General features: G+C 45.9%; 1 protein-coding gene across 5 annotated transcripts in view; it reads left to right on the forward strand.

Moving 5' to 3' along the window:
• Window positions 1-14,408, forward strand: part of ASTN1 (astrotactin 1) — a 448,149-nt gene that overhangs the window by 163,797 nt on the left and 269,944 nt on the right. For 2 of the 5 annotated variants that reach the window (XM_078392393.1, XM_078392392.1), the window contains exons 3-6: window positions 4,801-5,194; window positions 5,970-6,143; window positions 10,968-10,994; window positions 11,549-11,656. In XM_078392393.1, the coding sequence (XP_078248519.1) occupies window positions 4,801-5,194; window positions 5,970-6,143; window positions 10,968-10,994; window positions 11,549-11,656 (703 nt within the window). The remainder of the gene's footprint in view (window positions 1-4,800; window positions 5,195-5,969; window positions 6,144-10,967; window positions 10,995-11,548; window positions 11,657-14,408) is intronic. The other 3 variants (XM_078392391.1, XM_072998206.2, XM_072998207.2) reach the window with 3 other exon arrangements.

A 14,408-nucleotide genomic window follows, 5' to 3' on the forward strand; every position in this document is an offset into this window, starting at 1 on the left:
TATATAAATCAATCACATAATTAAACTGCAAATTAGAAGATCAAGATGAGAGAAAGCTAAAGAAAAAATAAAATCAGGTATTGACTGGAGGGAAGGCCTGCCTGAAGAGCCAGCTCTTTAAATGACTCTTAAAAACACCCAGCGAGGGTGCCAGGGTGATTTCCAGCGGCACGGTGTTCCATAGTCGAGGGGCCACTGCCGAGAAGGCCTGGTTTCTTGTTCTTTCTTTCCGGGCCTCTCTTGGCATTAGGCCCCTCAGCAATCTTTCCTGGCTAAAATGAGTGATTCGGGTAGATCTAGGTGGGAAAAGGCGCTCCGCCATGTATCCAGGTCCTCAACCGTTTAGGGCTTTATAAGTCATCATTAACACTTTGAAGTGGATGTGGAAATGAATGGGAAGCCAATGCAAGGCGGCCAGGATGGGAGAGATGTGCTGGTATTTTCTCGTCCCAGTGAGAAGTCTGGCCACCACATTTTGCACCATTTGAAGTTTCCACAACAACCCCAAAGGTAGCCCCACGTAGAGTGCATTGCAGTGGTCTAATCTTGAGATTACGAGCACATGGACCAGAGCGGTGAGCGCCCCAACATCAAGATAGGGATGCAGCTGGGCAATCTTCCGCAGATGGAAATAGGCGGAGCGGACCACTGATGCCACCTGGGTCTCCATGGTGAGCGCCGGGTCCAGATGTATTCCCAAGCTGCGAACCTCACTCTTCATGGTGAGAGTCACCCCCCCAAAAGAGAGGGAGTTTCCCAAGCCACAGATGGAGGGGCCACCCACCCTCAGGACCTCCATCTTGCCCGGGTTCAGCTTCAGCCCATTCTCCTGCATCCACCGCAGTACAGCCTCCAGGCAGCGCTCAAGGGATGGGACGGCATCCACTGAGGAAGGTGAAAAAGATGTAGAGCTGGGTGTCATCAGCGTACTGATGACACAAAGCCCCACACCCCTTGATGACCCCTCCCAGCGGCCTCATATAGATGTTAAACAGCATTGGAGAGATGATTGAACCCTGTGGAACCCCACAGTTGAGGCTCCATGGGGCCGAAACACTCTTTCCAAGCTGGACTCTCTGAGGACGGTCCTCCAAGAAGGATCAGAGCCAGGCAAATGCCTGTCCATCGATTCCCAACTCTGAGAGCCTCCCCAGGAGAATACCGTGGTTGACGGTATCAAAGGCTGCTGAAATGTCGAGGAGGACCAGCAAGGACATATTGCCCCTGTCAGCCTCCCTCAATAAGTCATCCAACAGTGCGACCAGTGCTGTTTCCGTCTCGTGGTGTGGCCTGAAGCTCGACTGAAATGGGTCCAGGGCATTGGTTTCATCCAAAATAGCCTGCAACTCTTTTTACAGGCATGGTACCTGTCCCAGTTCAACCCTCTGGTAGACCATCAAGCATCTTCCAGTGACCCCAGAGTTGGCTCATCAACTAATCTGGTGGACTTTTATCCCTCACCTCCTGGTAGGCCACCTATTCAGGCCTCTCCAACTTACCGGACAAGTCACAACAGATGCCAGCCCGACGGGATGGGGGGCACACTGCGGTCATCAAAAGATCTACGGGTTGTGGTTAACCTCAGAAAAACTGCTACACATCAATCAACTAGAGCTGTTAGCAGTCATCAAATCTTTTTGAGCTTTCCAATTCGTGATAGCTGGCCACGGGGTCCAAGTCATCATGGACAATATGACCACCCTGTATTATATCAACAAACAAGGTGGTACCCACTCCTTACATCTTCTTTATCTAGTGATCCAGCCGTGGGAATGGTGTTATGATCACCACATCTTCCCAGTGGCTCTTCATGTCACTACAGAAGACAACGAGGTTGCCGACCATCTGAGCTGTCAGACTCGTGAGTGGGCCAGACTCAACGGCAGCGTCTTTGCTCTTCTCTGCAGTCGGTGGGGGACGCCAGGCCTAGATGTCTTCGTCACCCAAAGCAACATCAAGTGCAGCAGATACTGCTCCAGAGCGGGAAGAGGAGAAGACTCCCTAAGCGACACCTTCATGGTGGATTGGGATGACACTCTACTTTGCCTGTTTCCACCCTTTCCACTCATCCAGAGGATGCTAATCAGGATCCGTCAGCTGGATCGAGATGCCATATTAATAGCACTGTGGTAGCCTCGTCAACTATGGTTCACCACTCTCAGGACCATGACCTCCAAATTTCTCAGGTTACCACTTCAACCTTCCCTACTCACTCAGGAGGAAGGTTGGATTTGCCATCCTGACCTCACCTCTCTGCACCTCACAGTGGAGAATTCTCCCAAAGTGGCTGAAGTCCTGAATAAAGCGAGGCAACCATCCACTCAATTATTGTATTCCTACAAATGGAACTCATTTATCAAATTTGCTAAAACACATAATCTACCCACGGTTCCAGTTTCCTTGGATATCCTCCTTAAGTTCCTTTGTTACCTGTTTGGCCAAGGTTTAGCCCATTCCACTCAGAGTGGTATACATATACCAGATGGGCAGGATATAAATCAAATAAATAAATAAATAAATAAATAAAAGTTTATATTTCTGCAATAGTTTCTTACCAGCCTGAAGGTTCTGAAGCTTCCCGTTTGTTCTCTTATCCCACATTGAAGAAATTTCTAAGAGGACTGCGAAATATGCCTCCACTTGTTCGACCTCCACTTCCTCAGTGGTCTCTTCAGGTCGTTCTCTGTGCACTGACTCACCCTCCTTTTGAGCCTATGGCTTCTGCAAATTTCAAACTGCTTTCTGTCAAAACATTGTTCCTTGTGGTGATAACCTCTGCACGTCGAGGAAGCAACCTGGCTGCTCTTCGAGCTGATTCCCCTTATATTCATTTTTTTCTGACAAGGTTGTGTTATACCCAGATGTGTCTTTCCTTCCAAAAGCGATCTCTGATTTCCACGTTAATCAGCCTCTAATTCTCCCCAATCCATCTTCTGACGTTGAGTGCATGCTCCACTCTCTTGATGTTCGTTGTGCCCTGGCATTTTATGTTTCAAGAACCAAAACTTTTGTTTGTCTCCAAGACATTTTGTCTGCTTCCATGGCCCACAAAAGGGTTCTCCTGCCTCCTCACAGACTCTCTTGAGGTGGATTGTCTCGGCCATTACGCTGGCTTATGAATTGGCAGGCAAGACTCCACCAGAGGTGCTAAAGGCACACTCTACTAGAGCGATGGCAACGTCTACAGCGTTGTTGCATGGCATTGAAGTCCCTGACATCTGTCAAGCAGCCACTTGGTCTACACCCTCGACTTTTGTGTCACACTATCGTCTTGATGTCAGGGCCAAGAAGAAAGCAAGTTTCGGAAGAGCTGTGCTGACTTCGTTGTTGGTGTGATGGCCCTTCTTCCAGTAAGTGAGCTTGCTAGTCACCCATTTGTGTGGATTCACAGAGGCCATAAAGAAGAAAAAGAGGTTACTTACCTGTAACCATGGTTTTCAAGTGGCCCTCTGTGAATCCACACATACCACCCAGCCTCCCTGCTGCCCATCACATGTTGACTTGAGCTTTGTGGAATTCAGAGCTTTGACAGCGGCGGACATTCGTAACTGAGGTAACGGGCAGATGGAGCATGCACACCACGGGGCAACGTCCTACTAATTATGTCTTTTAAGCTCTAGAATAGTCTGAGAAGTCCCATGCAGGGGCAGTAAATCCATTTGTGTGGATTCACAGAGGACCACTGGAAGAACCATGGTTACAGATAAGTAACCTCTCTATTTTAGAGGATCATACAATTTATCTAATTGGAACCTCTTTTCCATGTGGGTTTCATAGGGTCTGATACAACTGCCTGGATCCTGTTGGCCATAAATGCTACCTCCAATCAGCACGTTCTTCCTGCTTTGTTTTGATCCTTTCTTGGTCACTGTTTTTGCCCATGAAATTAGGGACTATGTCTTCTTCATCTGTCAATCTTGGCTAGTATTTTTCTCTTAGCTTTGGCTTCCTGCTACCTGCCACCTGCCCCCACCCCTCAGCATATTTGTAGAGCTAGAAGAAACTTGATATACTTTTGTGCTCTTAACCTGTGTCTTGAGCTTCAATGGAATCCTTCATTCCACAGAATTGGGATGAAATGCTTGTTTTCCACTTGGACCTTGGACTGATGGGTATAAAAATAATGTAGTTATATTTAAGGGGCTTGAGAATATATTAAGTGGAAGTTTAAAGTTGTAAGAGCTATTCTCAATTGTATTGTGAAGTACTGGATTCATAAGGGCCTGGCTCCAACAGCATGGCCATTATAGGAACTGATTCCAAATATCAGACTAATTAATTTGGCAGCTCAAGCATCAAGCAGTCCTTTATATATTCCTGATGCCCAGGGGGGCACATCTGAAAATCTACTCTTGGTCATCTAATTAGCATTGAAGGCACAATCCAGCAGGAGACTTTTCTTCACAGAGCTCTTGGGAGTCAGTGGGAATAGCTGATGACTATGGTTCCCATTTATTGCAGTGGTGCTGAGCACACTAACTCTAGTCTTGTGGTGATAACTGCTAAATTAAGCCATGCTATGGTCATTACTGAAATTTTATCTACAAATTGTGCAAAGCTTTGTTGAATTCCTTATGACTTTTTATGTTTCAGAATCAGGTGTGTCCATGCTTTCTTCTGAAGCCTTGAGTAGTGGAATCTTGCTTTGCCTGAGGCGAAGTTGCCTAGGAGCCAAACTCTCTTGAGTCCTATATCCTGGAAGTGTAACTGAATTGAATACATAACTTCTCACCTGCACTGGAATTATTCAGTGCCTTTTCTTGAAGCTATATGAAATCTGTGCCATTTTTATTTCCATAGGGAGGTATGATTGCCTTGCTGCTTTCCATCTTATGCCTGGTTATGATCCTCTACACACGCCGACGTTGGTGCAAGCGACGACGAGTGCCCCAACCCCAGAAGAGTGCCAGTGCAGAGGCAGCCAATGAAATTCACTATATCCCCTCGGTGCTGATTGGAGGCCATGGCCGTGAGAGCCTCCGAAATGCCCGGGTACAGGGTCACAACTCAAGTGGGACTCTGAGCATCCGAGAGACCCCTATCCTAGATGGCTATGAGTATGACATTACTGACTTGCGTCACCACCTGCAAAGAGAATGCATGAATGGCGGCGAAGACTTTGCCAGCCAGGTTACCAGAACTCTGGACTCACTACAGGGCTGCAATGAAAAGTCGGGCATGGATCTTACGCCAGGTGGGGCATAGTCTCAGTTTGTGTGTACTTGTAGAGTTATGTGTGATTTGTTTGAGGCATTGGTATTGCATTTAGGTCATTATTCTTCAGTGCTTCTATACCTACAATTCACTTTTACTGTCAACCCATCATATGGGGCCAACTTTTCATGTATGTCACACATATCTTGTCCTCTTTTTTTTCTTTTCTTGGCTTGATGTTGGTGTCCAGAACAATAGCAGGGAATGGTCACCGAAATTTGGAGTACCAAAGAGAAAATTGAACAACCATATGTCAGATTAGCTTTAATTTGGATTCCTGCACTAAGCCAGGCATTGGACTTGATGGCCTTATAGGCCCCTTCCAACTTCATAATTCTGTGATTTTATGATTCTTCCTATCTTTTAGAATCAATCATACAGTAGTAACATCTAGAGCAATGAGAAAGCCAAGATAAATCTCAATTGCAGTGTCTTAGCATTCCATAGCTTGTTCAATTTTTCTATTGCATTCTCCACAGGGACTATGTTTAGAGTGACTCTTATTTTAAGATCAGACGATCCTTTTGATTTTACTGCTGTTACTAGGGGGAATGTCTGTTTCTAGGGGAGGGGTAGAAAAGGGAATCTGCTCTGGTAGTGTTAATGGTGAATTACAGCACTGGGCTCTCACCCCCTATTGCCAACTGCATTAACTTCTAGAGATGACCCTAATGTAGCTGGAAATGAATATTCTCTCTTTTCCCCCTTCTCTTTCTCTTTCCCTTTCTCCCATTTTTTGTCTCCTTTTCTTAAAGTTTTTGCCTTAAATTCTTCCTGTTCAGGAAGTGACAATGCCAAGCTGTCCTTGATGAACAAATACAAGGATAACATCATCGCCACTAGTCCTGTGGATTCCAACCATCAGCAGGCTACACTGCTGTCTCATACCTCCAGCAGCCAGCGCAAGCGGATCAATAACAAGTCACGAGGTACTGTCCAGAGATTTTTGATGAGGCATTGTGGGGATGAGAGTGCCAGTCTCAGACATGGGCCTCTGAGAAGTGTTCTGATAGACCTAGGATTCCCAGGACTAGCTGGGAGCTGTTGAGAAACGCAAAAGGACTGTGTTGGTTTAGGTTTAAGGACCATGTTGGTGTGTGCTAATCTGCATGTTATCATAGTCTCTCGAGACTGAAGGATGCCTATGAATGAATGAATGTATGTTCATGTCACTTGGGGATATTTCCTTATACGTTTGTTTCTCCTGATCATGCCTTCACACCTTACAGCCATACCTTGCAGCTGTCCCTGTTTAGTTTTCTTCAGATTTCAGCTGTTCATGTGTTCTGCTTTTTTATTATTTTTAAAGTGTTGCAACTTTTTCACCAGTGCTCAAATCAAAGGCTTGGAAAAGTTCCTTTTTAAAGTACAACAACTCAAATAATTCCTCAGCCAGCATGGCTACTGGCTAAAGATTTTCAAAATAGGCTTCCCTTTTCCCTGGTTTTTCCCCTACTATCTTGGGATCATTCTAAAGCAGGGGTGTCCAACCTTTCACCTTCCCTGGGCCACATTAGAAGATGAAAATTTGGTTTGGGCCGCACATACATTTGGTTTGGGCCGCATGGGGGGGCAGTCCTAGCCGTCCTCCGCAGCCCCGCTCCAAGCACGCTTACTGGCAGCTCCGATCTCAGACAGCATAGGCTGCCAGCTTCGACTCCAGCGGCTTTATGGGGCCGGGAGGGGGTCCACCTATTGACGGGGATGGCGCAATGCAGTCACGCAGCCCCCCGTCCCCTCCCCTCCCACTCTTTCCTTCCTTCCCTCTCTCCCGGACATGCCCCGGCCACATTCCGGCCTCAAGCGCCGGCAGTGTAACTTGAAACTTTGGAATTTCTTTTAAAATAAAAAAATTGCACTGGGCCGCATTACGAGCTGACCTGGGCCGCATGCGGCCCTCGGGCCGCAGGTTGGACAAGCCTGTTCTAAAGTGTCTGTGGAATTGCTTTGATGGTTCAAAAGTTCACTAATTGGTTAAGATTGCCTTTGTGATTGGTGCGGAAAGTATTGAATGTGTTGTATTGGTCTTTCTTTCTTTCTTTCTTTCTTCCTTTCTTCCTCCCTCCCTCCCTCATCTACCATTGCTTCTTTATGTCAAGGTAGCAAACATAGTTTTGCCATGCAGGCATAGTTTTCCCCATCCATACATAATTTTTCCATCCATCATACCAAGAACCTTTTAGCTTTAGCAAGGTTACTGAAGCCTGTTTGGTAGCATAGTATTTTTGACACCATCATTCCCATGTAATTCCATAACAATGCCCAGTTGTGGGGGAATGAAATAGCAGAAGGTTCCTTTTCTAAAGTAGTAACAGTCCCAAATTGTTACCGCCAAAACCCATGACCCGCAAATTTCCCCAGGAATTTCCAATGAACCATGAATTGGTTCATCAGTTCATCTTTTTTAAGACAGCCTGTGCCCCCACCCCCTTCCCACTGCCTTCCTTTGCCTCCTTACCTTGGTCTGCTGGTGGCAAGGGCACTGGAACTGAAGCTGCAGTTCCAGCAGGAAAGCCTGGCCTCTCTGACTCTGCAAGGTGCTGATCAGAGGTTGAGAGGCCATGGTAGCCAGGCCACTAGGCAGAGAGAGCAGGTTAGCCAGGCACAAGTCTGCAGACAGACTCTCTGCTTCCATGGTCAGAAGCAAAGAGGCCAGGCTAGCCCATCGAAATGGCAGTTTCCTTTCTGCCAGCAGCGATGGCAGTTGCAATTGTGACAAGACAAGGTAGGGAGGTGTCAGGGGGCAGTGAGAAGGGGCCGGGGGTGGGCTGTGTGGGCAGAGAGAGTGGGCCTGCTGAACAGCTGTTTAGTGGGCCAATAATAACAGTGAGCAAACTAGGCTGCTGGAACAGCCATTACTGTTGAGAATTTTGGTTAAATGTGTATTCTCAGAACATTAGCAGAGTAAGGAGGTATTAGTATGCATAGACACTATGACATAGAGAGAGTAAAATATCAACTTAGTCTATTTACATAGAGAATAGACATTCATCTGGCAGCATAACATGATATGATACAACACATAGTATAGGAAATAACTGATCTGACTTACAGCAAATAAAATGTCCCCTTTACACTTGACTTTACGTACAGTTCTGAGACCAGTCAGAAAACACATTACATCATTTTCAGTTACACAAAGTTTCAGCATGTACCACAGCTGTACAACATTAAGTCTCAAACCTTGGTAACTACACATGAATACAATCAGTACAATGACTCAGGTAAAATCAGCCATTTTATTTTCAACTGTACAACATTTACATTTAATACATATTCATATCAAAATCTCAACAGTTCCAAAACCCTAGCTTGCTCTTTGGGCCCAGAGCCAATGAATGGATGAATAAAAAGGGTAAATATTCATCACTTCATATTTGTCAGGGCCTCCACAACTGACAAATACAAAGTGATGAGTATTACACAAATCAGCAATTTCTGATGAATACTGCAATTTCTTTTTTTATTCATTCCCCATGTCTACTTAGAACTACTGAAGGCTGACCTAGTAGCTTCAAGTATGTCACTTTCAGTTTCATGTTCCTATCTATAAAATAATTATGTTCAGTTATTATTTATTAGTTCATTAGAACATTTATATCCTGCCTTTCTCTTCAAGAGGACCCATGGTAGATTACAATATTAACATAAAACTTTTTTTAAAATGTCATGTTTTTTGGAACCCAGTTACTGAGAAAAAGCCTGCCTGAAGAGAAAGGTTTTGGTCTGCTTGTGGAATAGTATGGGGGAGGGCAGCCTGGCCTCCCATGGGAAGCAGTTTCATAGCTTGGGGGCAGCAACAGAGAAGACCCTTTCCCATGTCCCCATCAAAAACACTTGTGAGAGTGGTAGGACCAGGAGAAAGCATCCTCTAATGCAGTGGTGTCGAACTGTGGCCCTCCAGATGTTCTTGGACTTCAACTCCCAGAAGCCTTCACCACCACCTCTGCTGGCCGGGATTTCTGGGAGTTGAAGGCCAAGAACATCTGGAGGGCCACAGTTTGACACCACTGCTCTAATGATTTTGAAATAGAGATGGGGGTATTTGTATACAAATATGAACACCCCAGCACAGCTGGAGTTAAAGAGGGCATCACCACTGCCGGCTGGCCCTTCCTCTTCCTTCCCATAGCTCCAGAGCGCCCAGTTGGCAAGCCACTTGTTGGCCTGGCAGGGAGACTCAACTTCCCTCCTTCTGCCAGGAGTGGCTAGCTGATCAGGTGCTCTGAAGCGATGGGAAGGAAGAGCAGGGCCAGCCGGCAGCGGTGGACGCCCTCTTTAACTCCAGCTGTGTGGGGGTATTCATATACAAATACCACCAACTCTATTTTAAAACCCAAGCAGGCTCATAAAGGGAAACGTGGTATTTAAAATAGCTTGGAACCAAGCTGTTTGGGACTTTATAAGTCAAAACCAGTACTTTGACTTGTGCCAAAAATGGACTGTCACCTATTGAAGCTGTTGTAACAGAGGCATTATGTGATCCCTATAACCAGCCCCGATTAATAATGTAGTGGTGGCATTCTGGACCTACTGAATCTTCCAAACACCTTTCAAAGGAAGCCCCATGTAGAGTGCATTACAGTAATCCAAGCAGGATGTAACTAAGGAATATCTCTCCATAGCCAGTTCACTCATTTCCAGGAATAGGTGCAGTTAGGATACTAGTTTTAACTTTGCAAATGCACTCTTTGCCACTGCTGAGACATGGTCATCCAGGCACGGGGGTGAATCCAGGAGTACACCCAAATGCAAACCTGTGTTTTCAGGGAAGTGTAACCCCATCCAGCATATGGCTGAAACCCTAGTCCCTGATCAGCCTTTTAAGTGACCAGAAGCATCTCTGTCTTGTCTAAGTCTGAGCTGATTCATCCTCATCCAGTCTATTACAGACACCAGACACCTACAGCATTTAGAACTGAAGTGACCTCCTTGGAATTAGGTGTTGACCCAAGACATGAAATTGTTTTATAAATACATAAAAATTAGTTCTTGAATAGATTGTGCTATAGATTTTCTTGTATATGTATAAACTAGCTGGAAGGATACCAGCACATTTTAAGTTCAAGTTTTACATCAAGAGGTACACTTTGGGGATACTAAGAGGACTGCTATGTCTTTTGGTTGGAGCAAAACTAACTGTCCTTTCAAATAGTGGTGGTTATGTTTCCACTGACACTTGCACACTAGGTTGCTTACACTATACAGAACTTCTGGAGCTGTAGATCAGTCAGTCTGGCACCTGAGGGAAACAGCACCATCTCCTACCCTCTCTGTCATGAGCCAGGGTCACAAGCCATCTATGAAAGTGGAGGAAGAAACCATGGTGTAACCCCAAAAGAAGCAGAAAGGTTATGCTTTTAAAAATGGAAAAATGTATAGGGCTGGGAGGTGTTGCTATTTATTTTTCTAACAGTCACCAGTGAATTCACCTTTAGATTTCAGTGCCCTCTAAATTTTGGTACCCTGGAGCAAGGCCCCACTTGCTCCACCCTAATTACAGCCCTGAGACCCTTTCTCGGCATGTACTTTGCTAAATATAGTGATGAGCCCAGCTTTAGGTTTAGTATTAGTTAGTGTTATTAGTATTATTGATGGTACTGTGTCAGCATATTAGATCTTGTTCCCATTATGGTCTGTGTATACAGTTGTAATATCTAGAGTACATCCACATCTTGGCCTTCTCTTAATAAATTGGGTTTGGCTCATAGCATTACTGAACTTTCCCTTTTTATTTTGCCTTTTCTTACCAGAGTGCAAGGTTCCATCTCCATGTCAAAGTGAGTGAATTTATCACCTCTATCTTTTATTTTAGCCCAAAGCGATATAGGCAAGGTGTGAGTGGAGGACAAGCAAACACAGATAACTGCTTAAATGTTTTCCTTTTCCTTTTTGCCATCTCTTAGCTCCAAATTCCTTTCCCTTGCACTTTGGCACCTACATAGGAAAAGATATAGAAAATGTATGGCAGTCCTGTATGTTTTCAATCAGTGGCAAGAAAACCCCCTAGCTCCCGAGCTGAAAAATGTCATGGAGGAAGAGTTATGCAACCCATCTTCATGTGCCTTTCTGTGGCAGCTGTTCTTTTTAAAAAAGAATGGAGGGAACCAAAAGCACAGAATTGTATGTATCATGCAGGTTGGCAGACAAAAGGTTACTTGAAAGTATGCTCGTACGTAAGACTAGTAAAATACAGTATGTAATTTAAGTAACCACGTTTTGTACATACGGTAGTATGAACCTTTATTGCACAGCTATATGATATGGCAAGTGGGTGCAAGAACTTGCTTACAGCTCATTTTGGCAACTATTTCCTTTCTGTTTCTCAATGTAGCTGGCTCTGCATTTCTGAACCCTGAAGGGGATTCTGGCACAGAAGCAGACAATGATCCTCAGCTGACCTTTTACACGGACCCTTCAAGGAGCAGGCGGCGAAGCAGGGGTATGTGGCTACAGTGACCAGGAAATAGCAAGCACAATGAGACAAAAGACACACGGGCCAGAAGTCTTTCCAAAGGCACTGCTGACTCTTCAAGGCCAAGTTGGCCTTTATGTGTGCTGGCTATGTGCCTGGCTCGCTTTTGTTTGAATGGTCACTAAGTTCTTGTTAGAAGCTGTTAGAAAAGGCATGATGGTTATGGGGTATTTTCTCTCCCTGGGACAATGGTGCTGATATCTCCCCCCCCCCCCCAGATGTCAACAATGGAGCGTGCTTTCCATTCCTCTTGCATTCTCTGCCAAAACTCCATGGAAAGAGAAATGGGGGATTCTGCTCATTGTTTTTTTAAGTAATGAATTGATGCAGAAAGGATTTCCTCAAGGTAGAAACTGTTAAAGCCACTGTTCTGGATAAATGTAGATGTAACTAAATATCACAATGTAAGGCTTAAATTATTTGAAGCCCTCTCTCAAAAAGGGCTCCCAGCGGAGCCAACATGATCCATCATCTTTTCCAGACCAATAAACATATTTCTGTGATAGATTTCTCTCTGCATGAGCTGTCTGGATGAGTTCTTAGAAACCCAAGCCCTGTCTCTTTTCCTTGCATTTTATAGGATCCCTAAGGCACCTTATTCTGTAGTGTCAAGGAAATTGCTGTTATAGAGAAACCAAGCCATGGAAAGGACTGGGGAGGGCATTGATTAAATATTTAAAGAATAAGTTTTGCTTCCTTTAAACTAGTATGTTTAAAAGCTGGTTGCTAAATGTGATGTCTTACAGTATAGATGATTGCCACATTGAGGGTTTTTGAATCTGGTGGTTCTTCTTTGTTGTCTCTGTGAATGCACACTAATGGATTTTAGTGCACCTGCACAGAGCAGCCTCGGAAAATTCCAGAGCTTAAGCACATGGTGCCGGGACCTCCCACAGGCTACCCTTAACCCTGGCCCCGGCACCGAGTGCCTCAGTGCCGTTTTCATTGCCACTGCAGCAGCTTCTTGGCTTTGGAGCTAAAATTATTCCCATTTCGGAACAACTTACCTTTGGACCTCTTGGACTTTTGATTCAGATTTTTGACACTGCCTTGGACCTATGAGTGAAACAAGAAGCATAAAACTGAGTTACCATATTTTTCCATGTACACGACCCCCCAATGTATAAAACGACCCCTTAATTTTGACCCTTGATAGAGGCGGAGGAGCAGTTAATGGGCAACTGCTCCTCCACCTCCGTCTCCTGCTGCTGCTGCTGTCTCTGCTGCCCACCCGATCACCTTCTCCAGTGCAATTGCCGGGGCTCACCTCCAGCTCACCTCACCGCCTTGTCCCCTGCCCTAAGGAGACAATCTCTGGAGAGGTGATCCGGCAGCAGCTGCAGGACGAGGTGCCCAAGCGCTCATGAGTGCTTATTTACCTCCGCCTCTACCTCTGTCTCCGCCTGCCTCCACCACTGGAGGAAACAAGGCAGTGACGTGAACTGAGCCCATCAGTCCCACGGGAGGTGGTGATTGGGCAGGCAGGGGAAGCAGCAGCAAGAGGCACCTAAGCACGTGTGACTGCTCCTTCGCCTCTGCCTCCTGCAGCCTCCACCACCAAAGGGGACAAGATGCTGATGTGAGCTGAGCCCGTGAGTCCCACTGGAGATGGTGATCAGGCAGGCGGGGGAGACAGTAGCAAGACGCACCTGAGCACGTGCGAATGCTACTTTGCCTCCTTTTCTGTCTCCTCCTCCTCCTGCTGCTGCTGCCTCAGCCACTGGAGGGGACAAGTCATGAGGCAGTGGTGGTAGCAAGAGGCTCCCAAGCACGCACACAACTGCTTCCCATATATAAAACAACCCTCAAATTTTCCTCTAATTATTTTAGGAAAAAGTGTCATTTTATACACTGAAAAATACAGTATATTTCCTCATACCCGTGCTCTGTGCTTTTTGTTTATGGCTACTTAGGCCACCTTCAAGTGGTGTGAAACCTGCCCGAAAAAGATAACTTTATCAGACAGCCTCTCTTGTTGCCTGTTTTGTTTGGGAGAAGAGCATCAGCTGGCCCTTTGTGCAGCTTGTAAAAAGTTTACAAAGCCGGCGCTTAAACTAAGGCTTCAGTGCCTTCGCTCTTTTCTGTGGGAGAAGTCTCTTTGCCCCTCCCAGAACCAGCCATGGAACCTTCTCAAGCCCGCTCTTTGGAGCCTTCTTCAAGTGCCGGCCATTCTCAAAAAATATTTAAAATGGCAGCAAAGTCACATGCATCCTCCTTGAGCTTGAGGTCGACCATGCCAGCATTGATACCGAAGCCGTCTTTGGCCTCAGCATCGAAGAAGAAAAAGCCTTCAGAGAAGGCCTCGCGGTCGGCGATTATCGACTGCAGCATGAGTTGGTGTGCCTCAGCATACTGTCTGGAGATGAGGAAGTTCCTCCCCTGAGGCAGGTTATCACGCCATCCCCACAACTTTGTCAGTCTCCAGACTGGGGAGATACCTCGGCTGAGGTGCAGAAGTTGGTGCAGGTTAGCCCGTGTTTTCTTCCGGGCTCGTCATCAGGATGGGTGTCAATGTCACTACTGGTCTCTGTCTTGCCGGAGGCTCCTAGAAAGAGGAAACAGAAGACTCACCGTCTAGAGCCTCCAGCCGAGCCCAATGTTTATCGGTATTGGGCAGTTCCTTCAGATTATTATTATACACATCATGGATTGCAGAGGGCTTGGCATTACGACCAGCGTTATCACTATGAGGCTGAGGCCTTTGAGCCCGATACTCACC

Source organism: Pogona vitticeps, chromosome 4, assembly GCF_051106095.1.
Source record: "Pogona vitticeps strain Pit_001003342236 chromosome 4, PviZW2.1, whole genome shotgun sequence".
Taxonomy (NCBI): domain Eukaryota; kingdom Metazoa; phylum Chordata; class Lepidosauria; order Squamata; family Agamidae; genus Pogona; species Pogona vitticeps.